Here is a 26,764-nt window from a genome sequence, read left to right as displayed (position 1 = left end):
GCTTGGCGCTGGCTGGCTGGCAAGTGTCTGGGTCGGAGCTGAGTGACAGGAATGACCATAATCATCTCCCAGAGGGCCAGAATGGCCTGGATCACAGCAGTGGAGCCAGCTTGAAAACAAAGTCCTAGATTCTGCAACCCTCTCTCGCTGCAATGTTCCCAGCCCCATGGAGTTCCCCGGGGTCTGTGTGGGTCTGCTCACCAGCTGCCTGAGGGGTGCTCAGTCTCCAGACATAAAGACTCCTGCTTTACTGAGCTCAGTGGGAGTCGGGGGCCTAACTCCCTCAGGCTGCCTGGACGAGCTCAGCCCAGCTCATGGTGCTGTGTGACTAGAGACCCCGTGTGCTCCCACCTGGTGCCGTGGGTAAGCGCAGCAGGAGACGAGCGCAAGCACCAAAGTCTGCCAACTAATGTCAGCATGGTTAGGCCCAGAGGGACCATGACGAGCGTCCCACCTGATCCCCTGCACAGCAGGGCCGCCCGGGGGGGGGGGCAAGTGGGGCAATTTGCCCCAGTCCCACAGGGGCCCCCATGAGAATATAGTATTCTATAGTATTGCAACTTTTTTTTATGGAAGGAGGCTCCGAAATTGCTTTGCCCCAGGCCCCCTGAATCCTCTGGGTGGCCCTCCTGCACAGCACAGGCCAGAGCCCCTTTCCTGGGGAGCCCTGCGTTCAGCCCAGAGCTAGCAAGTTTGGCTGGTTGGTTAGAATGCCGTTTTGGTGACACCCGGGCAGTTTTGGCAATGCCAGCAGCTCAGGTAAGCCAGCCTTTTCAAAGAGTCTGCTAATGCAAAGGCTCTGACTCCGCTACAGGCAGAGGAGAGGACTAGTGCAGAGTTGGGGGCTGCTATTTTTCAGGCAAGCCCTGCACACAAATGACAGGACAGCCCGTTTTTGTAGGGCCTGGCTGCGGCTTGATTATTTCGCCCTTCCAGGCGAAACCTTTAATATGAAAAAGAGCTGGCCCATGTTATAAGCACAGTGATGCACTCTGGCTGGGCAGTCACTTACGCAGTGCCTCTAGGAGGTAGTGAGGTCTAGTGGAGAGAGCACCGGGCTGAGAGCTGTGTCACCTGTGCCTGACCCTGCCATTGACCTGCTGCACACGGCCCTTCCTCACTATGTGCGTTTGCGTCTCACCCCTAGACTCTCTTGGCTGTTTAGACTCTGGAGCAGGGACCAGCTCTCACTATGGTCTGTACAGCACCAAGGACGACAGGGGCTTGTGTTCATCTGGGGCCGCTAGGCGGTACTGTCATACAACGCATAGGCAAACACTAGACGCCAGTACGTGGCTAGTGGCCAACACACCCAAGGTGTGCACGTAATGGCTGGTGAATACACACCCTAGCTGGCCCGTCTTGCTGACTATGGGCCTCGACATAAAACAAATGCGTTGGCAGGCGCTTTCTCAGCATCTGTGCCCACAGGCCTTGCATTCCTTGCGTCTGAAATGCAGCCACCTCTGCGGTGGAGCACAACAACTCCCAGCAACGCCACAGCCCAGGCGGTGCCGTAGTGTGTGTAGGCCTGGCAGAATTTGAGTTTGATTTTTTTTCGAATAGCGACAGATAATATTGATGTTTCTTTTGAAGGGGGTTTTTTATCCATGTAAATGGTCACAGCTGTGCAAAATTGAGTCTTAAGCATTTTTTTTTTCATTGCTTGAAATGTTCACAGTTGTGGGAAATCACGGGCGAAGGAGTTGCAGAATAATTGTTTAAGGCCTATAGATTGTCAGACCCACAAAGTTAACGCAACCTAAATAGCCGCCCCTACGGCCATCATTATGACACGATTCATACACGTAAAGGTAGCCCCCTCCCACATAAGGCGTCAGACTCCATTTTCCCAGCTCTCCATTTCAATTATCATCGTCAGTGCTTGTGTGTCCTGTGAAATCCATGTTTACTGCCACTGACTGATAAAACCCTCAACCTGCCAAGCCTGGGCAGGAGAGATCAAACTCCACCAGCAGGGACGATGTAATTACCGAAGCTGGAATTTGGCCAAGACACTGGGGTTAACATGCCTGCTTTTACAAAAGGTGACGGAGGATCTTTCATGACCACAGGTGTTCAAGACCTTGTGGTTTTTAAGGCCTCACCCCTGAGAGAACATTTCCAGCTTCAGAGAGCCTCCTGGTATCATTAACTCAGAGCCAACGCAGAGACTACAGCATGACTTACCAGACTCCCACCATCGTCTCCTGTAACATACTCAGAGGTCTGCCTGCTAAATGCTGGCCAGGCCTGGCCCTGCTTAGTATGGGAAAGATTGAGGAGCACAGAGCTGGAGGGGTTATGACTCATTTGAAGGTAAGCATAGTAGTCCCTGAATGAAGCCTAAGCTTAGACAAAGAGGCGGTAGGTTTGTGTAGGGGTGTGTCTGTGGGGGTGCATGTGGGGGTACGAATGCCCGTGCGTGTCCACATGTGTGTGCCTGCCTGTGTGTACATACGTGTGACTTGCATGTGTGGTGTGCATATATGTGTTTGAATGCGTATGTGGCTACGTACAGATCCCTGTGGTTCAATCCAACGCTGGCTGTGTCTGTACGAGCAGCAGCAGACGGGTCTGGAGGGAGCATTCTCCGTAAGAGTGACCTCGGGGCCAGAGGTCTAGGAACCAGTCCCACTCAATAAGGCTCAGTGTGGCAGATGGTACGGGGTTAATTTCACCCTCACAGAACAAGATTGAACCTGACTGGTGCCAACATAACCCACAAGCCACATTAGCTTCCGCCTTCTGACCACATCTGCCCCCCCAAGACCTGCCTTCTGAACAAACATGGAAAACGCACAGCGCAGGGGAAGCAATTTGCCTGCGTGAGAGGCTTTAGGAGAGCATTTGCGTCAATCTGGCAGCCAGGGTGAACCTGAAACCAGAACTGGTAGGGAAACATATGCCCCCATTCAGCCTGCATGCCGGGGCAGTCCAGCTACATGCAAATGGAGACTTGGGCGTGTAGGGACGTGACCACAACCCCAGCCTTTCCGGCATCGCCAGCACCTGCACAGGGGCAGATGCCAGCTCTGCCTCTGGCTGGCTCCCCGATCAAATGCCTTCTCTAGGCTGACGCCTCAATCGGCCACGCAAGGCAGCCTTACAAAGGGCCTCGCACACCAGAGGCCTCCTGGCACGTGTGGGGAAAAGACAAAACAGGGGCTTTTTCAGCAAAGCCACCAAGCCCACCTTGGTATTGTAGAGCCAATGAGTCTGGCTCCCACTGCTCCAGCTGGGAGCCCGGAGTAACTCAGGGCAGGCTAAGGAGGGACTCTAGGGTGAAAGGGGTGTAAAGGAGATCAGAATCATGCCCAACTAAAGGGAACATGGGCCAGATCACGCTCCCCTAGACCCCATAAGAATCTATATTAGCCTCCTCTTTCAAACTCACCTGCCTATCTTGGGTACTTTTATGGATTCCATCATGGGCAGCTCACAGTCTGTATTGACCCTCACAAAGGTAAGTGACTCACCCAAGGTCACACAGGGAGCCTGTGGCAGAGCTGGAATTGCACTTTGGTCTCTGAGAGCAAAGGCCAGTGGCCCTGTCTCTCTCTGCCAGCGTATTTAACAGGAGCAAAATCTAGGCACAAATAAAGTCAATTGGCTGCGTTGCCTAGTGGAGACAGCATTGGCCTAGTACTCAAAAGACTTGGGTTCGAGTCCTGGCTCTGTTGCTGGCCTGCGGGTGGCCGTGAGCAAGTCATTTCCCTGCTTAGTGCCTCAGTTTCCCCATCTGTAAAATGGGGATAATGCCCCTAAAGTGCTTTGAGATCTGCAAGTGGAAAAGTAGGTGCTAATTCCTAGTATTATGTCCATTGACTGCAATGAGCTCTGGATTAGGCCCTAAATGCAGCCAGGGGACAAAGCCCCACATGCAGCACAATACATACAGGAGCTGGAAACTCTTTCTCGGCCATGGCTGCAGAGCAGAACTAGAGAATTTCTCACTACCAATCAATATCATCAAAGCGACACTGAGCTGCTAGACTCATCTTATAAGCGCTACTTGCTCCTTCCATCACAAAGCAGGAGAAAATCAAAGGTGGAAATTCATGAAAAACACAATTCACTCGCATGCAACGTTGCTCCCCGTCTTAAATAACACTGACGCTAGGACCTGAACAGTCCCAGGGAGAAACAGAGAATGTTCAAACGTGCCGCCCGAGCCCTAAAAACAGCCAGCAGAACACAGCCTCCGGGAAGAGCAGATTAAACTCATGGAGAGGCTAGATTGCTATAGATCCCTGCACCGACAGTTCGCTCTACCAGATTGGCTTGCTGACGTGAACTAGTCAGCCCAGAGGCAGCGAAGGCAAGCTGGGAAGTCAGCCTGGGAGGTGTAAGATCCACCAGAAACCCAGTAAGGAATGATTTGTTGAACCAAAGGCTCTCCCATGCCAAAGTTGGAAAGACAGAGGCTTCAGGGTTCTGGGAGACGTACAAGTGGAGGCAGAATTGGCTTCCTGATATGGGGCAGCCAGCCAACGGATTAGAAGTGAACAATCCACCCACACAGACATAGCCTGGAAAGTGCTGCAAGAGCAAAGGCCTCGCCTGCAAACAGAGGAGATGGAGATTTGGCAGCCCCCGTCACGCCAGTAAAGTTTATTGAATGTAATTGACGTGAAATTGACTATGTTGCTGCAAACCTGCATGCACTCACCTTGCTATGTTTGGCTGTATTGGGGGAGAGGGTGTGCATGTGCGTGTGCACGACATTCACATCCATTCACAGTATGAAACCAAATCACAATCCATTTCTAAGCGATAGACGGAAATACACTTTATTTTACACACATCATAGCTAAGCTGTGGAACTCCATGCCACAAGAGTGCACTGAGACCAAGCGCTTATTAGGATACAGTCAAGGATTAGACATTTAAATGGGCAATGAGAGCATCTGCAGTCATAGCAGGGAAGATTTAAAAGGTGTATTAAGGGACATAAACCCTCATGCTTCAGGGCAAAACCCAAAACCCCTCACTGATAGGGGTCAGGAAGGAACTTCCCTCATGGGTAGGTTACGCCATAGTTATTCCTTGTGGGGCTTCTGAGGCACGTAACACCAGCTGCTCCTGGAGCCAGGACTCAGATCTCAATGCACTGATGGTCTGATTGGCCCTGACAACTCCTGCGTTCCTAGTGATCAAGTTACATTTTCAGGGCTACCTTCCCAAGGAAAAGGGCTGGGACCTTAGACTAAACTTTCCAAGCTTGGGGACTTAAAACTCGGCCTTTGGATCCGTCGTTAGGCGCTTTCACAAGCACACTTAGGTGCCTAAAACGGGATGAAAGGACCCACCTCCAGGTTCATTTGGAAACCACTGGCCTCTGTGAACGCCACCGAAAGCTGAGCATCCTTAGCGTGGCTAAATCCCTTGAGCAACGTGAGGGCCATGCTAACATGTGGGGCGCCTGCCTTGCGCCGGGGGGCTGCCTTTGTTCCTATGACGGTGGACAGTGTTTGTTTTAGTGGGTGCTTGCCGGTGAAGGTAGGGCAATGCAGCACCAGGAGAGCGTATGAGGGCGAGTGTGTCTGGGCTACTGTCTGTGCCGATGGCAGTGTGCCCTGGTGACATCGCACATAGGGGCACGCACAGGGGAGGTCATACACGTGATGGGATGGGTGACAACAGGAGCCCAGAAAAACCCTTCCCACAACAGAGAGGGTGACAGGATTACTTTAACCATTTCCCACGGCCAGACAATGCCGGGCGGGGAGACAAAACGAGAAGATTTGGGTGTTGGGGGAGAGGGTGGATTAATGGCACCTGAATTGAGGCGTGGTGGCCAGCAGTGTACTCTAGAGACAAATGTAATCAGCTCTTTGTTTTTGTACTTGCCAGGCTGGCAATGAGCGCTACCGAAAAGCAATAGCTAGCCAGACAGCTAGGACAGAGATCTGAGAGCGAGCCGAAGGGAGCGAGCGAGAGACACCGGAGCCAGAGCACGTGAACCAGCTAGCAAGAGCAGGAGACGCTAGATGGAGGGCAAGCGCAGGAGCGAGCGCGAGCCTAGCAGATTGCATTAGCAGCACGGCCAAACCAGAAACTGATCTCGGAGAGCGTCTCAAGTTTTTTAGGTAACAAATTAGCAGGTTGCCGGCGCAACGAGGCACAAGGAGAAAGATACAGCCCCCTTCGTGCACATGCACACACTCCTTTAATGGGGCGGGGGAAGAGAGGACGATAAATGACCCAGTGGGGCAGCTCTGAGCTGGCACTAACAGATGGTGAGAAATAATACAAACTAATATATGCATCGCAGCAGGCTGGGGTTTAATAAAAACCTTGGAATCTGCCTGCTCCCTGCCTCTCGCTCGCTTAATGAATTCCTTCAGTGTCCAATTTGCAGCCGCCGCCTGCCACGACTCATTAGAAAACAGAGACGCTAGCCTCGGTTTTACTGCCTGCAACAGCAGCCACAGAAGCAGCCAGCTTCACCTGCGGAACCCGGGCGGGAGCGGGAAGGCGTTCGGCCTGCCCCTGGCTTGGCTAGTCTGATGCTCCACTGGGCACGGGGGTAGTGGTTGCCACACCATTGGCCCTGGCCCTGCCTGCTGATCGTTTCCGGGAAGAGGGACGCATCTGGACGCTGGCAAACAGGCGGGGCCCCCTCCTGGGGCTCAGGCAAGCCAGGGCGAGGCTTGACATTAGTGAAATGTACGTGCAGCCTAGAAATATGCAGCACAGGCTCCGAAGGGGAGGGGTGCAAAGGACAGACCCTCTGGGAGTCGGGCACGTTGCCTCAGTACTGGGGAGTGAGCAGGAGCCGTGGGAATCCACCCTAAAGATGCCTGGAGCCCCAGGCTCCAGCCAGGCCTGCGGCAGCAGCCACCCAAGGATAAATTTGGGAGGAGTCTGAGCCAGCTTCCCAGCAGGCCTGGGCCAAGTAGACCGTGGTCCTGTTCCCAGGACCTGCAAGTTCTTCCCCAGTGTCTGCTACCCCTGAGGGTGCCGCTGACCATGATGATGCATCTCAGAGATCACCTGCCTCCCAGGCCTGCCACCCTACCCCCTCCAACGAGGCCTATCAGTGACCCTTATGGCCCTGGATCCAGCCCCCGCCTCGACACACACACACACACATAGCCAGAGCCCCCAGGTCTCTGAGCGGAGCCAGGTACCTCCAGACTGCCCAGTGGCACTGTCGCAACCTACAGGCCGCAAGCGATGCAGCCTTGGGCTCCTCTGCACCTCGGAACGAAGCTGTGGACAGGGCCTGGGTCTGCAGGGAAAGCCCTGCCTAAGCCGCTTCTCCCACCCAGGAAAGGGGACGTTGGAGTCTGAGCTACAAGCATGGTGCCGGGCCTGGGCTGGCTTTCCTGTTACCCACAAGGGGGTCGTTACCCTCGGCCCGCAGCTCAGCCACGCACCTGTGCTGGGCACCGTCTGTGGCCATTGCACAGGATCGGGCCTGCACTGCCCCAGAATTGCTGCCCTGGGGCAGCAGCTGGGCCAGCCCCTGACCCAGCAGGCACTTGGCAGCGCAGACCAGCTTCCTCGGCTAACACTCCGCTCCCTAGAACCGCCTGCTGACCTCCCCCCGGCAGCCACATACGTCTTGTGCACAGCCGGGCATCCACCCGTCTTCGCGGAGGCTTTTCAAGGCCCCTCGGGGCCCATGCTGGTGGGGAGGGAGCCCTGCCTGGCCCTGGCAGCCACACAGCACCTGCAACGCTGCAGGCATGAGGCGCCCGCGTAATGACCTGCTCGAAAGCGGCCGTAAGACCCCCTCTTACCCAGCTGCCTGTTGTGAGTGCATTAGCCGAGGCTTGCAGGCAGACCTCGACGTCCGCGTTGCTCCCGCTCACCCCGGCCAGCCTCGCAGCCAGTCTCGTGCAATGGCCTCCATTAAAGCACTCGGTGCCACACGGCTCGTGTTTGGAGCATGCCCGGCCCAGCCCGCCCCGCTGCTCCAGCTTGTCTGCGCTTGGGGGGTGCTGCTCCGGGAAAGGGGTCCTGGGAGCTGCTGCCGGCCCTGCTGAGGGGCTGGCAGCCCAGCTACCCTAGCCGAGCCCTGGGCAAAGGGGCCACACTGCTGCGGGGGTGAACGCACAGGGCCGCAGCACAGGGTTTCACACGCGGTCGATAGGGCAGGGATTGAGCAGACGGTTGGTCTGGTGGCCAAGGCGCTTGCCTGGAGATGTCGGTTCAGTTCCCCCCTCTGCCTCAGACACCCTTGGGTAAATCGCTGAAGCTCTCTGGGGCTCAGCCTGTCACGGAGTCCCCGGGCGATGCTCTGGAACTGCTCCCCACTAAGCCAGTCAGGACTTTGGGGAGCCTCCTCTCCCTTGGAGCAGACTTGTTCAGGGCAAGAAGCTCACACGTCTTCACCTCCTGGGTCTCTCCTTGGAGCATTCAGCATCCTCTGCCCCTCCGTGGGCTTCCCACAGCGAGCCCACCCAGGCGGGGTCCTGGGGAAGCCACAGGGTCCTGCACCCCCACTTAGCAGTCAGACGTGACTCTCAGCCAGCAAAACAGAGGTTTATTCGATGACAGGAACAGAGTCTAAAACAGAGCTTGTAGATACAGCGAACCAGACCCCTCGGCTGGGTCCATTCTGGGGGGCAGTGAGCCAGACCCCTAGGTCTGCACTTCACTCCTTGTCCCCAGGCAGCTACCGACTAACCTCCCTCCAGCCCCTCCTCTCTGCTCAGCTCCTTTCCCGGGCCAGGAGGTCACCTGATCCCTTTGTCTCCAACACTTTCAGCTGGCACCTTTGCAGAGGAGGGGCCCAGGCCATCAGTTGCTAGGAGGCAGAGTGCCCGGCAGTTAGGGGCACTGGCCCCTTCCTCTATAGCAATCACACACCCTTATCCCACCACCAAGATACTTAAGAACTGCCTAGGGGACACTGAGGCACCAACACAGTATTCAGAGCAAACATTAGGAACAGTCCCAGTTCGTCACACAGCCCCCCGCCCCCTTGCCAGGGGATAATACGGCTTCCTATGCCCCCACCCTGGTGGCTGCTCAGAGGGCAAGCCCTGGGGCAGGGGCCATCTCGCTATGGGTCTGTGCTGCTCCTGGCTCTGAGCATCCCTCAGGCTTCTCCCAGCAATGGGGAGAGATGGGGCTAACCCACAGGCGCCAACTTTTCAATGTGCTGGCGGGGCAGTGGACTCGACCACCAGCTCTGCCCCAGGCCCCACCACCGCCACCTCTTCCCCCAAGGCCCCTCCCCATTCCACCCTCACTCCTGCCCCCTGCTCCCCAGAGCCTCCTGCACAGAGCGAAACAGCTGCTTGCTGCGGGCGGGAGGCACTCGGGGGAAGGGACCCACCATTTTTCTCCCTGGAGTCGGCACCTATGGGCTAAAGCTCAGGCTGGAGGCAGAACTCGGTGACTGCTGCTCAGCGGGGCCAGCGTGCGGTAGTCCCCTGCCGTCACTGGAGCAACGTACGCTACCTGGGGACCCGACCCGCTTTCTCTGTAATGGCCTGAGTCCAGTAAAGGGAAGCTCCCTTTTCCCCCTCTGGGCCTGCTCTCCCTGCATGTAGCCAACCACTTCCCAGCCCTCCAGGAGCCCACCCATCTCTGAGTGCACCTCCCAGATTAACTGGGCCCCAGCTGGATGGCCCCCCACCTTGCAGAATCCCACTCCCGGGCTGCAAGCCCAGTCCCAGGGCAGGGGTTGCGCCCACCCCCTCGGGGCACAGAGACCAGCACCATTCAGAGCTGACACAGCAGTGAACCCAGCCTGGGACTGAGCCTCCCCCATGGCCCTGCAGCAGAACAAAGCCCCCGCCCCCAGCCCTGCTGTGCCAATATCCCACCATCCATGTCACTGCAACAGGGATAACTCTCCCTGCGGCGCTGCAGTGGGGCTCATCAACCCACGTCCTTGGGATTCTTCAGGCACGGGGGTTAGAAATAACCCAGACTAAAAACCTAAAGCGCAGCAGCAGCTCCGGGGAGGTGTGAGCAGAGCAGGGCTGCACACAGACAATTGCGTGCACACAGATCCACTGGCTAACACACACATGCACGCACAGACACTCACTAGCATGCACAAAGGCTCACACAGACACGCTAACGTACAATTGCACGCAGCCACACTCACGAACACACTCACACATGCTAACAGGCAGAACTGCTCACTCAGCTACTCACATGCACAAGCGCATGCGGACACACCGACATGCACACTGGTGTGCATAGACACACACGTTGACACGCCCCATTGTGCACACTCACACTCATCAGTATGCTGATAGGCACACACCTGTATGCCCAGACTTACACGAACAGTCACACAGCTACAGCCCCACACAGGTGTGCACACATGCTTACACTAGCCTCCCCACATCGTGCACACCGACATGCTCACACTCACATACACATGCACACATGCTTACACTAGCATACCTACATCGTGCACACTGACATGCTCACACACACATGTGCACACATGCTTACACTAGCATACCCACATCGTGCACACCGACATGCTCACACTCACACACACATGTGCACACATGCTTACACTAGCCTACCCATGTCGTGCACACCATGCTCACACTCTCACACATGTGCACACATGCTTACACTAGCATGCCAATGTCGTGCACACTGAAATGCTCACACTCACTCACACACACATGCTTACACTAGCATACCTATGTTGTGCACACTGACATGCTCACACTAACACACCTATGTGCCTGTATGTGGCCAGCCACACGCAGAGCTACACAAACACATCCTCATTGCCAGATACATGCGCACTCACCATGTGAAAACAAAGCCAACCAGTGGGGGCCGCATGTCATTTGAATTGGCTTCCTCCTTGGTTTTGCACTAATGGAATTCTTGCCAGGCTCAAGCTTTTGAATTTGTGAGTGTGCACCGGGATGGCAGTTCTCCAGCCGGCCCGTGACTCCCGTGCGCTCAGGCAAGGGATGGGTGCAAGGAGCTGGGGCAGAGGAGGATTGAAAGGGGATGCACTGGCTGGCAAATGGAGATTGCTCTGCAGGAAGCCAGCCACAGGATGGACACGAAGCCAAGATGACTCTGAACTAGGGAATCTGACGCGTGGGATGGTCAAGCAGCCGCAGCTGCAGATCATCTAGAATCCAGGGACCTGGCTGGGCTCCAGGAGCCTCTCCCAGCATCTCCGGGGTGGCCAAGTGCACTGAGCTATTTGCTGCTTTGCAGAGCCCCTGCACAGCTGCAGAAGCTGGGAATTGCCAAGGTGGCTAAAAGGCCACTGGAGCAGCTTCCGTGGTGCAGCCTGAACACCGGGCATCCGGCCCAGGCAGGCTTACGGCAGGGTTGCTGAGCCCCTCTGCATGTTTCTTTGGCTTCCTCTTTGGAGCAGGCTGGCATCTCCTGCTCACACCACCTGCCTGGGCACACCTTTGCCGGGGCTGGTCCCAGGTAGGAGAGTCTCCAGGAGCTTGGCTCATGGACATTTCAGGCCTCCAGAATTCAGTGTGAGAGAGATCAGGCCACCGCTCAAACAGCTGCGGCTTGGGGACTTCGGCTGGGCCCGATATGCTCAGAGGGTTCTTGTGCAGCCAGCCCAGGAGCAGGATGGGGAAGGTGGGAGGTGGGGGGGGGGGTGAGAGAGGTAAGCAACAGGAAGTGGGGATGGTCGGGAATCATGTTGAGGGTTGGCGGGGAGTGGTGGGACTGGAAGAATGAGGGAGGTTGGAGGATGGGAAGGGGAGCTGGAGAGGTAGGTGGGGGTGGACGGAGGTGTCAGGTTGGGGTGGTGGTGGTTGGGATGGGGGTGGGTAGGAGATAGGAGGGGGTTGGAGGGGGAAGTGGCAGTGGTTGGGGGTAGGTGGGTGGTTGGGAGTGGAGGTGTTGTGGTTGGGGGAAACTGGGGTTGGGAGGGGCTGTGTTGGTAGGTGGGGGTGGGAGGGGAGGTCTCAGTGGTTGAGGGAGAGGGAGTAGGTGGGGGTGGGAAAGGAAGTGTCAGGGGTTGGGGAATAGGGAGGGGAGGTCTCGGTGGTTGGGAGTGAGAGGGGAGGTGTCAGGGGTTGGGGTAGGAGGAAGTTAGGAGGGGAGGTCTCAGTGGTTGGAGATAGGTGGGGGTGGGAAGGGAGGTGACAGGGGTTGGGGAATAGGGAGGGGAGGTCTCGGTGGTTGGGGGGGTAGGTGGAGGTGGGAGGGGAAGTCTCGGTGTTTGGGGGGTAGGTGGGGGTAGGAAGGGAGGTGTCAGGGGTCGGCAGGGGAGGGGAGACAGGGGCGGGCGGTGGGGCCGGGCAGTGGCTGCCCATGGAACACAGAATGGAAAGTCCTACACAGACGCCAAGTATCTTGTGCTGTTGCTAATCAAGTCCCCTGCGGCCCAGCCAGCCCACCCGCCCCCCAGGGCAGAGTGGGGGGCTCCCGGGCCCAGGCCTGACGCTATTAAATAGCTTCACTCCCCACGGCACGAGATTGCCTGCACATAGCGAGGGGGGAGTATGGATGGCTCACTTAGATGGGAAGGTGATTTTAGCCCTGCTGTAAATCCACAGCCCGATTGCTCCCCAGGGGGTAATAAAAGAGAAAACAATATCGGTAACACGATGAAAAACTTCATGGCGGAGCCGCACGGCACAGAGCTTGGGGGGAGAGGGATGGCCCTGGGGGAGCCGCTTGCCTTGCTGGGCTGCGCCAGGGTCTGCCTTGCCTACCAATCCTGCTTTTGGCCAGGGCTCACTGGTGCCCCCTTTGCCAGCCTCCTGCGTGTCCCCTTAGTGCTGCTCACACACCAGTGACACTGGAAACGGGAGCAAATCAGCACAGCGCCCTGATTTCGGAGGCCAGAGGATCTCCGGGTTCACGGGCGGTGGGGCCCACTGGGTCAGAGCCCAGGACTGGGCATCAGAACTCCTGAGTTCTCTTCCCCGCTGTGCCACTGACCCGCTGGGCGAGCGTGGGTGTGTTACATTCAGGCCTGGTCTCCAGAGGCATGTGGCAGCCACAACCCTCACTGATGCCAGTTGGAGTGAGACACGCTGAAAATCAGGCCCATGCCACCCGTGCCTCAGTTTCCCCCTCTGTGGCATGGAGATTTTGATACACATTCAAGAGGGGCAGAGCTGGCTCATTCTGCTCCCTCCTCCCTGGTCTGTCCTGGCCCAAGCTTTGCCTGAGAGTGCCTGGCTCGCTGAGCGTAAGAGCTGCAGAGGGGCACCAGCGGGCAGGGGGAGGATGGCGCGCAAAGAGAGCTGGGGCCCTGCTGGCAAGCAGAAGGAAGCGAGGGGAAGAGGGGAAGAGCTGCTGGCAATGGCCCTGCTCTAGACGGCCTCCTTGTTTAAAGAGACCATTGCTGTGGTATCCGGCCACCTGCACCCGTTACCGGTACAAAGCCCATCTTGGGCCGGCTGGGACCAAGGGCTCCAGCCAGTCGCCAGCACTTTGGCGGTGACCTGGGAGAAACGAGTTTGCTGGGTCTCAGCTGAGTGCCCACTCCAGAGGTACCCACGTCACGAAGGGCTGGCGCTCACTGGCACAGCTGGCAAAGGCAGGATGGCGGCGGAGCCTGGATGCCCCTCTCACTCCGAGCTGGGCTTCCCAGCCCTCTCCTAGGCTAGAGGTGGGAGCTGGCAGGAGCAGCACCCCGCTGCAAATCCCGCTGCAAATCCCGCTGTAGCCCATGGGCAGAAGCCGTGCACCCCTGGGACGGGCTCTCTGGCTCAAGCCCATTCCCCAGCGATCGCAGGCCACCCACCCCCCCGTACAATCCCCTCCAACACTCCGCAAACGCCCTCTGGCTCCAGGGGTTTTGGCCAAGAGCAGAGTCCAGAGACTGACATCCCTCTCCCCCCTGCGAGCCATGGGTCCCTCTGCCCCTTTCCAACACAACGCACGCAGCAGCCGGACCTCGCCGTCCAAGCCCAGAAGGGAAGTGGCTGGCGGGGCACTGCCCGCATGGCTCTGTGGCTGGGGGGGGGGTCACCCGCAATACCCTCCCGCCAGCCACAAAGGATGAGCGTGACGCCTTCTCGGCGCCTGTCTTGAACGCTGAGGAGCTGGATCCATCCGTCCACGTCGGCACAGGGCTCTGGGAGAGCTGGGAATTATTGAGATTAACGAGGAACAGGATGGATTGTTTTTCAACTTGCATTTCCCTGCACCCTGGTGGGGGTGGGTGGGGGGTCCCTTTAGCCTGTGAGCCATATGGGAGGGGGTCTGGAATGCAGCCTCCCAGCGGGGCCCAGAGAACAGCAGAAGCCGGGGGAGGAATTTATTGCAGCTGGGAGAGACCCGGGATTTAACGGAGCCGCAAGGCTGCCGCCGGCTGGTCACAGCAAAGGTGGCACCTGCCAGAAAGATGCTGCCAGGATGTTTGTCTCTTTCTGTCACCTGTGGCCAGGTGGGAAGTGGCCCAGGTTTGGGGCGTGGGAGTGACTGGCTGGGGAATCCCATTGGGGGAGGGACCAGCTGAGAAATGATCCCTTGGAGAGGGGAAGGCAGGAAACCACACAGCAAAAAGCGAGTGAAATAGGGGCCCAGATGACTCAGCCTCAGAGCAGAGAATAACTCAGCGGCCAAGAATGCAGCTGACGCCATTGCAGGTTCCTTGTGACCGGACACTGAGTTCGCAAGGGGCTGGTCTGTTCCCCAGCTGGGCCCTCTGGACTCAGCCCCCCGGGTCCGAGTTCGGAACCTGCCTCCAAGGTGTCCCGGGAGCGAAAGTCCCTGCCCCGGGGGTCGCCCACTGGCACCTTTGGGGAAGGCCCAGGGTGCAGACCCCACATTTAACATCTGAGTGAGAGTTCTCGGAAAGGGGCTGGCCCAGCGCTGATCGGCTGGGACAAGGAGCCCGTGTTCTGAGCTCTGCTTGGGCTCTGGGCTATGGTTGAGGCCAGCAGCTGTCACTTCTAGGGACAGAGTTCGCTCACCCCATGGATCTCCCCATAAGAGCAGACTTAGCCCTCCCACCCCAGCCCACAAACACTGGTCGATCCCAACTGGCAGACCCCTGCTCAGAACCGCTGTCACAGCAAGAAGGGCCCTTCCCCTGTCCTTGGACCCACCTGCCTCCAGGGACTTTAGGGGGGATATTCTTGATGCCCAGTTTCCCATTTTGTGGGTGCAAACAGCACCCACATTTCTGCTCCACCTCCCCCCAAAAAATTGCAGGCATCAAACCTGACTTGTTGCACTACCACCCACACAGCGGGTTTGTCATGCCAGTCTGTGCCCACAGTTAACAAATTCCGTGTCTGTCGCCTGGCAAACATAGCCAGTAGCTACACTGCAGAGGATCGGGACGCAGGGGGAGGGATTGGGAAAACAGACATTCGCTGGCCTTTGCTCAATGATTTATCTGCCCGATCCCCAGAGCTGGAGGACAAGGGGTCAGGAGCTGTGTTTGCAGACGGATCGTGCATGGGGATACAGGCGAGCAAACAATTGTGCAAGCCCCAGAAAAACACACACCCCGCCCCATCCCCTGGGTTCCAACCTGAGCAAATCCAGACCCAGAGCCAGGCATGGAGCTGAGCTGGCTAAATAAACCACAGGGAAATCAACCACAAAAGCCCCTTTCAATCCACACAGCTGCTGGCATTGTCCTGGCAATTGCATCAATCAGAGATAAACATATTCAAAACTCCCTGCCATGGTAAACACACACGGAGGGGGGGCGGGCACGGGGGAATGTGTTTGTCATGATGCACTTTGCTCACTGGTTTAACTGTGCATTGCCAGGTGGGGCAGGGCAGAGCCCCACACCCAGAGCTGGGGTGCTTGGGGAGGAGCGCCTGGCGATACAGGGATCTCTCCAGGGCTGCCCTACGCCTGTGCTGTCATTCGCATCAAGGCACTGTGGGCATGACATGCTGCCAGCTCAGGATGGTCATGTCCAGTCCCCACTTTGCCCTGGGGTCAATGACTCCAGGGACATGTGAACTGGCGCAAGAAGCAGCACAAACCCCGGCCCCTCTGGGGAGCCCTTACCATCAGGGAACAAAGTTCGGTGGGGGAGGGGAGTGGGGAAGCAATCACAGGTGTCGGGTCAAATCCTCAGCAGGTGTAAACTGCCCCAGCTCCATCAAATTTAGCGATGCCGTTGTCCAGCCACTCAGGAGCAGGCCCGTCGCTCCTGCAGTTTCGCAAAGAGGCGATTTCTCAACCCGGCAGAGTGAGGGGGCAGTTCCCAGAAGGAGACCCAAGGCCGCCCCGCGCCCGCTCCCCCAGCCCCAGGGCCAATGGGCTAGCAGGACCGTTATAAAGAGCCAGCCCCAGGCACACACAAGCCAGTGTCCCAGCAGCAAGGAGCGGCCAGAGACGAGACTCAGCCAGGTGGCATCGCAGTCAGGGAAAGGTAGGTACAGACGCGGGGCTTTCGCTATTAATTCCGGCTGGGAGAGTTTCTCTTGCAAAGGGAGTCAGAGCACATCCTAGCCAGGATAATGTTCCCGGGGGCGTTCAGAAGCCCCCGATTCCCAGCGGCACTGGGCACCCACAGCTCCTGCTGCCTTCAGGGGGGCGCTGGGTGCTCAGCACATGGGGCAACGAGGCCAGATCCTCTAGCCTGGCTGAGCTCAGCACTGGACTGGGGATCAGGGGGCTCAACGCCACTTGTCCTGGACCAGGTGCTGCCTGAGGACCGATCTGCTCCCCTGTGTAAGGTCAGGACCAGTTGCCCACTGCCCCCAGGGGCCATTCTGGAACAGGGCAGGTGAAGAGGTGCCCTGGCCATGCCCGCTTTCCCCATGGGTGGGGGCTGGGAAGGGCTGGCCTAGAGCCTGTGTGCCCCCCTTACTCTAAGGGAACCCCAGGTGGCCAACCGAGGGAGCTTTGCAGCTGCTTTGCCATGCCAGAGCAGGGCCCAAATGTGGCCCCAGGAGGGACCTGCCAGGAAGGATCTCCCCTCTCCCCTCCATCAGAGCGTCCTCCCGGCTGGGGGAGGAGGGGAACCTCAGCAGTGGGCCTGGGCAGAGATGAAAAGGAGACTCTGAATACGGTTGGGAGCCCAGGGCTGGACCGGCAGGGGGCAGCGGGTGAGGATGGAGGCACATCAGCAGGATTGTGGGGCAGGGGGCATCCTAGGGCTGTGGGGCATGATTGAGGAGCCCTGTGCGGACAGAGGGAGCAGGGCGTTTGCTCAGCACCTGCCTGACTCCAGCCTCCCCGCTCAGCCTCTCTGCTTCCCAGGTCCCTTTACCGCCGACTAGCCGTGATAGCCCACTGTGTGTTTGTCCCTGCAGGATGGGCCGCTTGGGGATCGCTGTGCTGGCTGCACTCATGTCCTCCCTTCCCTGCTGGCTGGGCGCCCCCTGCCCACCCGTGCCCACCCCCAGCAACATCACACAATTCGTCTGCATCTCCCCATCCCTCAGCAGCTTCCCAACCGGTTTCCCCGAGGAGACGCTGATGATCTCCGTGGAGTTCACCAACCTCTCCAGCATCGGCCCCAATGCCCTGCAGAAGCTCCCCAAGCTCCAAGAGCTGCACCTCTCCAGCAATCAGCTGAGGAGCCTCCCCGGCAGCCTCTTCCGGGATCTGCCAGCACTGCGGGTCTTGGATCTCACCAACAACCTCCTGGAAGATCTGCCCCCAGAGATCGTCGACTCCTATAGCCCTCTGCAGCACCTGGTTCTGAAAGGGAACAGGCTGGCGGCCTTGGAGCCAGCGTGGTTCCAGACGCTGAGGAAGCTGCAGTGGTTAGATGTGTCCGATAACCAGCTGCAGGCCCTGCCTCCAAACTGCTTCCAGAACCTGAGCAGCCTGAAAAGCCTTGACCTGTCCAATAACCACCTAGACAGACTGGCCCCGGAGCTGCTGGCTGGCCTGCCCAGCCTGGAGAGGTTAAACCTGGAAGGCAACCAGCTCCACTCCATTGTCGAGCACACCTTCGACCTGGTGCCGCACCTCAGTTACCTCTTCCTCCAGCACAACAACCTGAGCTCGCTGCCTGTGCAGCTTTTCCGGGAGCTAGGCCAGCTGGGCCACCTGGATCTCTCCAACAACAGCCTGACCTCGCTGGCCCCCTGCTTCTCGGAGCAGAACCTGACACTGTATCTGGATCTGTCTGGGAACCCGTGGGCGTGTGACTGCGCCATGTTCTCCTTCATGCAGTGGGTGACGGACCGCTCAGTCGGCCTGTACGCCTCACAGCACACCCTCTGCGAGACCCCCAAGAACCTCAAGGGCCAGATGGTAGCAGCCGTGACCGAGGACAAGCTCACTGCTTCCTGTTCAGCTGCACCAGCAGAGCGCCCGAGCCCCTGCAGCCTCCCTCGGGGCCAGGCTTCCTAAGCTGAGCGTGGCTGACCCAGGTAGCAACACCCAGCTCCGGTGGGCAGCTAGACATGGTGAGAGCTGCGGGTACTGCCATCTTCAACCCCCCACCCTGCCACTGGGCCCCCGGGGCAGGATGATGTTGGTGCCTTCCTTACCAGGGAATCCCAGCAGCGCCCACCACCCTTCCCATAGGACTGGCCTTCCCAGCTCAGGTCTTTCCCATTTGCCGCTACCAGCTCACCCCCCAGGTCACTGATTAAATACCTGCCCAGCTGCAGCAGGAAGGATCAGTCCCACCCACAGAGAAGCCCATGGCTGCACAGCATTTCCCAGGAGGAGAACACCCCCACCCCACCTCCTCCATGCCCTCCTGCCTGATCCTTTCAGCCCCTCACCCCTCCAATGCCTCAGAGACAGGAGCTTCCACACGCCTCCCCCCCAGGCAGCTCCCTTGCGCAGCCACATGCTCGTGTGGGATGGTCTCCACTAAGCACCCAACAGCTCCCACTTCCCCTACCAGGAAACCCCTCCCTAGAAAAAAGCCCAGACGTCTCTTAGGATACTCTTGTCCACCTGGAATTTGTCCTTATTCAGGCCCCAGCTTCTGAGCCTGGCACCCGCATCCCTTGCCTGGCACCGAGTAACCTTGGAGGCATCAAGGAGCCTAAATTGTGGGGTTTGGGTGGGCTCTGGGAAGTTGGTTTTACAGGAAACAGCATGGGCTGGAGTTCAGCTCTGCAAGAGGTTGGCTTGGATCAGGGTCCTTGCCCTTGGGCAAGGTTCCCACCTCATCCCAAACATAGCACCGTTCTGCAATCAGCAACATGTACGCAAAGCTCCCTTCTGAGCTGGCTACGGGCAGGGTTTCCCTTTCCCACCCTTTCCCTGGCCGGCCTCTTCAGAAAGAGATCCTTTCCGCCGAGGGCAATCTAATAGGACTGACCTGATCTGGCTACCAAGGGGAGTCAGCTTAGCTCAGCCACATGCCTGTAATGCATCTTCTTGTAGAAGCAAAGGCAGGCAGTTGCAGGCTGGATAGATCTCCCCCTACAAGGTCCAAGAACATGAATCCCCCATCCCAGGCCTCTGTTATCCCATAAAAGATGCTAGGACCGGGCATCCCATCCTGGTCCCAAAGATCAGGGAAGGTTGGCGTTGAAAGGAAAGCTCTAGAGAGAGAGAAACATAACCCATGACTAAATCCGGCTGCTCTGGTCAATGTCACCCCGTCCCTGTGAATGTTCTGGCCCTCGTGATACATTGATTGCAGCCATTGTGTTTTTTTAATTGGAAACAAAACACGGAATGTTACACGTTAATGTCTCGCTGGTAAATTTATAGCGCAACTAGGGTCCTAAGGAAGGTTTAAATTAAACTGAATTGTTTAAAGCTGTTGCACAATTTGTCCTGATTTATCATGCCAATAAAAACCGTGAGCGAGCGGCACCTCTGGACCCCGGTGTGGGTGGCTGGGCTTTTGTTTTATAAAGAGAGGCTGCTGGCTGTTGGCGTAACTTGAAAATCATCACAGTGAATACGGGGGACACTAAGGAGTCTCTGATTCGATGCGGGATGAGGGAGGAGGACAAGGGCTGGTGGGGGTGAAGTTTAACTGGTGTCCTTGGACAGCCTCCAAAAGTTTGGCCCCTTCTCGGAACTTTAACCATCTGCAAACTCAGGCTGGCGGGGGGCGGGGGGGCCTCCTCGGAGCCAGTTTGTTCTACAGATGCTCCTGAGATGCAACTTCAGCCCCTGACCTTGAACCCCCAGCTTCCCCAAAGCTCTGGGGTCTTGACTCAAGCTCAAGTTAGCCCTTTCCAAAGAGATGGACCCAGTGGCCAAGCTCAGCTCCAGATCGCCACTTCCTGGCCAAAAGGGAGTCAGGACTCCTGGGTTCTGTTCCTGGTTCTCTGCCCCAGGTTCTATGCCCAGGGCCGGCAGCTGGGCTGCTGTAAGGGGTGATAGTGTCTGTGCACGTGTAAAAGCGCTTGGAAATCTGCAGCTGCATCATGCCAAGCATCGCTTCTCACTGCCACGCGTGACGGGCCTCGGGGCAGATTTCCTCCCGCAATCCCACAGCGCACAGCCCCCTGTACAAGCTAGAGCTCTGTAACAGGTGCTGTTGGGGCCGTTGGCCCAGTCCCACCTACGATTCACAGTGCGGCATCCACGCAGGGGCCACCGACTGGGCATCACTCAGCCTACGAGCAGCTCCAAAGCAGGTAGTGCGTCACAGAACAATGGGGCAGCACGTTCCAATGGGTCCTTAGCTGAGCGCCTGTGCCACTGGGGAGAGGGAGAGGGTAGAGCTCGTGGGGCCTGATTCTCAATCACTTGGGCACCCCAGTGACTCCACTGGCTTCGCTGGCTTGCTTCTGGTTTACAGCAAAAGGCAAATCGGGGCCAGTGCCTGGACCGAGCTCCGTCCCTGCTTGAGCTCGTCCATGGAAAGAGCTGCTGGAAAGACCGAGCACCCTAGCGTCACAGGGAAGCTAATGGGAGTTGAGGGCACTCAGTCCCTCGCAGGATCAGGCCCCAGAAGCACCCAGCTTCGTTATTATCACTGGGAAACCAGCCCCTTCCCTAACCCAGCCGGCCAGTGAAACACACGTTCATGGCGTCCCCCCAAGCCCAGAAATGTCCACACCATTTCCATTGCACTTCAGAGAAACAGAAGTCGCAGCACCAGGTAGCCGCCCCCCGCTTGCCCCAGGTCCCTGGACCTTCAGTGCTTCCGGGTGAAGCCTGCAGGGTCTGGCAGGGGCTAGCGCACAATGAGCCTGGCTTCTGTTCTTTCCACCTGCACCTGGCTTTCCATGGGAACAGAGCAGCCATCAGCCATGGCAGCCGCAGGAGCCTCTCAAAACTGGAGCAGGTCCCTGGAGCTACACCGAGAGGGCCCAAAGGACACAGGAGCAGACCCTCCTATCTCCACTGAAGGTGACGGAGACGCTTCCCCAAGGGGCCCGCCTGACTCAAAGCCCACTGAAGACAGTCGAAAGACTCAGGTTGATTCAGTGGGTTTTGGATCTGCCCTCTTATTCAGCCATACACAGTCAGTCTTCCAGAGCAGGGGCAATCACCGCAGGCAACTGCCCCGTCTCCTGATCATGGCCTTCCCCGCGCCAGGAGCAGCACGTCTCCGCTAGAGCGTGGCGCTGCTCAGACCTTAGGCCCCATGTCGAAGCTGTTGCACCCACAAACCCGTCAACACCATGAGCAATGAGACGTGGACACGGGACCTATTAGATCACCTGCCTGTGGGGCAGGAGGACAGGACTGACCCCGCTTTTCTGAGCTTTGGGCCAGGCCAATTTTCAGTGGCTCAAGGAGGGGGGCTTCTATCACTCCTCGTTGGGGAGCCGGCAGCACAGAGCTCCCTGCTACAGGGGGGTGCTGGGACATCCCAGGCCAATGCAGCAGAGCTCCAAACTATACTGCGGTGGATCCAATTCCTCCTTCCCCTCCTCTGCGATATGGATGTCTCATCTCCTGCATCCCTCCCTCCCTCACCCGCTGGTATCTGCCCTATGCACCCTCCGTACTGCATCTGGGAAGCTGCATTTTAGGGGCTTGTAGTGAAAGTCATTGACCAAGCGCCTACTAGTGTCAGCAGCAGCGCGGGGCCCTGGGATGCAGGCTATAATTGGTTATAAGTTGCTCCCCCTCTGCTCCTTTTAGTCAGCAGATTGTCCCCTCTCCAGGCAACTAATCACCCCCATGCATATTCCAAACAGTTAGCTTCCTCTGACAACTACAGACAATGGGATCTGTACGCCCATCCCAGCATGGGAGACGTCTTGTCTGGAGAGCAGAATGAAGCTGAAGTTCACAAAGGCGAAAGGAAAACATCCAGGTTGCCCAAGGATACAAACAGTTATTTTTCTCTCCTGCTGATAATAGCTCACCTTAACTGATCACTCTCCTTAGGGTGTATATGTTAACACTGTTTCGTTTGTGTGTGTGTGTGTGTGTGTGTGTGTGTGTGTGTGTGTTAGTCTCTAAGGTGCCACAAAGACCTCCTGTTCTTTTTCCCAGCTAAGACTCCATACTTGACCGGTGGATGAAACTCCCATTGCTCTTAGTCAGCTAGAGGGAACTGCTACCAGGTGACAGCCATGAAAAACTGCCTGTTTTCCTGTGCAAAATGGCCACCATGTCCCTGGAAATGACATTAAGTTTCACAGGGGCGTGGAGGCATTATAAATCACATAAGCTGTTTAAGGAATAATTTACTGCAGGACCTAGAAAAACCAAAGGCTCGCGAGGCCAAACTTCTTGATACCCCAGAAGAACCCAAACCCGCTGGCTTTCACCCCAAGTGTGAAGCTGTACAGGCCTCTGCTTTGACTGAAATCCACGACACAGTCTTCCCATAACTGAATATCCTTCAAAGTAAAGTCTCTTCCACTGTAAGCCCTAAAGACTGTGCAATGCTCAGATATAATCGAAGAACTTGTAAACGGGATCTAGAGAATTTAGAGGAACTAGAAGGATTTTCGTTTGTAGAACCGGAGCAGCCATGTGAATGGTCTGGCACAAGAAGGAAACACAACGCTGAAGGACACAGGCACCTAACCAAGGTGTATCTCTGAAATATGAAAAGAATTTGCAGAAAGAGAGGGGGAAACTCCAGTACAAACAAATGGATGGAACACAGGAATCCTATAAAGAAAAGGATCAAAGGCGTGTGTTATACAACAGCGCCCTCTATCGGCTAGCGACGGAAGCAGCCGAGAAGCTAAGAGCGAATAGCTCTGAAACCAGCACATAACCAAGGGGGCACCGCATGGGACTCCTGAATCCACAAATAAGTTGCAGAATCCAGAAGTGCTGTCAGACACTCGGGCCCGCCTCCTGGCCAGCTCTCCCCTAGCTGGCTTACCAGGGCAGAAGCAGTGTGATTTCATTTCAGAGATTGTATTTCTCTGTGTTCTTTCAAATCAGCACCTGTAGGTTCCCTCCTAGATACCATTAACTTAGGTTTGAACAGAGCCTGGGAATGGCCATAGTCATTACCCTAATTGAACCTATTTCCCCTTGTTAAAGTATCCTCACACCCTCGTGTCAACTGTCTGAAATGGGACGCCTTGATTATCACTTCTAAACTTTTTCTCCCCTGCTGATAATAGCTTCTCTTAATTAATTAGCCTCTTACAGTTGGTATGGGTACTTCCACCTTTTCATGCTCTCTGTATGTATAAATATCTTCTTACTGTATGTTCCATTCTATGCATCCGATGAAGTGGGCTGTAGCCCACGAAAGCTTATGCTCAAATAAATGTGTTAGTCTCTAAGGTGCCACAAGTCCTCCTGTTCTATTTGCTGATATAGACTAACATGACTGCTACTCTGAAACCTGTCCCTGAGTCTGCACTCTCCCCACTGATGCACCCAGTAACCATAGGCTGGATTTTAGTTTGGAACTACAACAGCGGTTCTCAAACTTTAGCAACTCAAGGACCCGCATTTTGATTTATAATTTTTTCAGGGACCCCCCCTCAAGCCCCTCAGTTCAGCCCTTGCCCTGCCCCCTTCCCCGAGGCCCTGCCCCCACTCACTCCAACCCCCCTCCCTCAGTCACTTGCTCTCCCCCACCCTCACTCACTTTCACCAGGCTGGGGCAGGGATGAAAGAGGGGGTGCAGGTTCTGGGAGGGAGTATGGGTACAGGAAGGGGTGCAGGCTCCAGCCAGGCAGAGCTTACCTCAGGCTCCTGAAAGTGACTGACATCCCTCTGGCAGTGGCTCCTAGGCGGGAGGTGGGGGGAGAGTTCCCGGCCAATGGGAGCTGTGGGATTGGCATTTGGGATGTGGGCAGCACACAGAGACACCGCCCTGGTGCCGCAGAGATGTGCCTGCTGCTTCCAGGAGCAGCACAGAGCCAGGGCAGGTAGGAAGCCTGCCTTAGCCCCACTGCGCCACTGGACTTTTAGCATTCAGGGGGCGCTGGGAAGAAGGGGGAGGAGTTGATCAGCGGAGCCTGCAGACCCCCCAGGGGTCCACAGACCCCACTTAGAGAAACACTGAACCAAGCCATGCTATATATTTATTGATTATTTGAATGTTTCTCCTTTGTCAGTCCAAGTGCATTGGGCGAAGAGCACTTCGAACTTTAAGCAATTGCCTTCGATATTTCACACCAGTCTCTTTCACATCAAACTCTACAAACAACACGTACATAAGAACGATTGAAAGGCAAAGTGCAACTTGGCTCCTCGGAGAATTACTGGAAGTGCCATAAATGCGCTAGGGATACTAAAGAATTGGTAACTGGTGATGAGTAACTGCAATATGAAGTCCTGGTGCTTGCATTGTTCCTTGACATCACTGCACGGTTTACACAGTAACTGCTTACAGACTTCATGTGTAGTTTATGCTTAGCACGTTTGTTGTACCTGCACTTGATCAGAGAACTGTGGGTTATACACTGATGTGGTTCTGGGTGAATTAATACACTTCTGATTGGTTAAGAAAAACTAACTGTCCTTATCTGAGAAATACGGTCCCCAAGGTAAGATCTGAAAAGAACCCAGCCTTAAAATCTGTAGGCTAGCAAGCCCTGGACTCAATAAAAGAGATTATTCAAATTAAATTCCATCTCAATATTAGTTATGACTTATCATAGAATCACAGAATCTCAGGGTTGGAAGGGACCTCAGGAGGTATCTAGTCCAACCCCCTGCTCAAAGCAGGACCAACCCACAACTAAATCATCCCAGCCAGGACTTTGTCAAGCCGGGCCTTAAAAACCTCTACAGAAGAAGATTCCACCACTTCCCTAGGGAACCCATTCCAGTGCTTCACCACCCTCCTAGTGAAATAGTTTTTCCTAATATCCAACCTAAACCTCCCCCACTGCAACCTGAGACTATTGCTCCTGCAACTTGAGACCATTGCTCCTTCTTCTGTCATCTGCCACCTCTGAGAAGAGCTGAGCTCCACCCTCTTTGGAACCCCCTTTCAGGTAGTTGAAAGCAGCTGTCAAATCCCCCCTCACTCTTCTCTTCTGCAGACTAAACAATCCCAGTTCCCTCAGCCTCCTCATAAGTCACTTATCACACTGGCAAATCTAGTTTGTTAGATTCCAGCTTTAAAATCTAACTGGCACTTCACCAAATTCATAAAATGTCTCTCTCTCTCTCTCTCTCACACACACACACAGAGTGTGAAACAGCAAGTTCTCACTTTCCTGTAGTCACTTAAGTTCACATGACTGCCTGGAGGGTCATGCATGTGCTACGGGCTGTCACCACAGTTCATCTGATGTGTCACCAACAAACCCCTCCTCCCCACACCCTGCTGCACCCATCAATACACTTCCACACAGGAGATGGACCCAAAGCAATGCACTGAACCCAAACCATCCCACCCATATGGGGGAGCTCAGATCTGAAATTCATGGCTTGAATTTATTTGTACACGATGGGGCACCTGAATCTGACCCCTTCCAAACTTTAGGGAAGTTCACTCACTTTGTTATACTCCAATCTGGGGGAGGGGAGGATTGTAAAATTACTCAACTTTGCCCATTCAGCCTGGTATAAGCGGAAACAACATCCTGCAGTCAATGGACTGGGCCCACTTCACACCAGGGCTGTGTTTGGCTCAACAAGTCAGTTACTGCAGCAGTTCCATTCGCTGCAGACAGGACGGCAGATGCTGACCCAGTCCTGCCAGGTGCTGAGAGCCCTCAATCCCCTTTGAAGTCAGTGAGAGTTAAGGGTGCTCAGCCCGTGGATCGGCACCCATTGCTCTCTTTCCAGAAGACACTGTGTGTGTATTCAAGTGGCTGAGATGCAACATGTTTTCCGAGTTGCCATGGCAACTTAGCCCTGAATAAGAGGAAACAGCGGTACAAAAACCTCCTGTATTTGCCATGTCCATTACATCACCCTCCTCTTGGGCTCGGAGATGTTCCCAGCACAGCCAGATTTTCAGTGCTCACACCATGCCAGGCTGGGCTCAGCCCCTACAGCACCTCCTGCAGTGATTGTGTCTCCCTCGGTCCCCTCCCTACCTCAAGGGCTGGCTGTGGGGGAATCACGAGAGATCTGCTGCAGTAAAATAGCTCAGGTTCTTGTGGATCACTCTGGATGTTGGGCTGGGCTGGGAAGTTCTGAATACAAAGTGGCATTTTGGCTCTTTAATCTCATCCCCATTATTCCATTAGCCCGGGTCTGTTTTGAGCTTCACTTCTTTTCAGTGGCTCATGCTGATTTCTAGGGGTCTGGCTTTCAAAGGCGCTGAGACCTCCCATCTGCAGCTGAAGTCAATGAGAGCTACAGGCGCTCAGCACTTTTGCAGATCAGGCCCCTCGAGTCATGTGGCTTTGCAGGGCTGACCCGCTGAACCAGGGTGGCTAGAAGCTCTCTCCTCGTCCCACACACCCCGTCATTTCAGGGTGGCTTGGGCAGGAAGGCAGCCCTGTCTCAGGGAAGGATTGGCAGTGGCCATTCATCATTGGTCTCCCTGATGTTATTTCCTGGGAGCTTGGAGGAGTCAGGTAAATCCCGTGTAACTGGAAACTCTGACCATTTTTACACAGCCAGCGCATTCGTT

At 56.0% G+C, this 26,764-nt stretch overlaps 1 protein-coding gene across 1 annotated transcript; it reads left to right on the top strand.

The window, feature by feature from the left end:
• The first annotated feature begins 17,169 nt into the window (after nt 1-17,169).
• Nucleotides 17,170-18,219, top strand: LRG1 (leucine rich alpha-2-glycoprotein 1). The gene has a single exon (XM_032774913.1). It carries the CDS (start codon nt 17,170-17,172, stop codon nt 18,217-18,219), a length of 1,050 nt encoding a protein of 349 aa, XP_032630804.1.
• The last annotated feature ends 8,545 nt before the right edge of the window (nt 18,220-26,764 follow it).

The sequence above is a fragment of the Chelonoidis abingdonii genome, chromosome 11 (genome assembly GCF_003597395.2).
Source record: "Chelonoidis abingdonii isolate Lonesome George chromosome 11, CheloAbing_2.0, whole genome shotgun sequence".
Taxonomy (NCBI): Eukaryota; Metazoa; Chordata; order Testudines; family Testudinidae; genus Chelonoidis; species Chelonoidis abingdonii.
The sequence above is the reverse complement of the archived record's forward strand: the minus strand, read 5'-3'. Positions and strand labels throughout refer to the sequence as shown.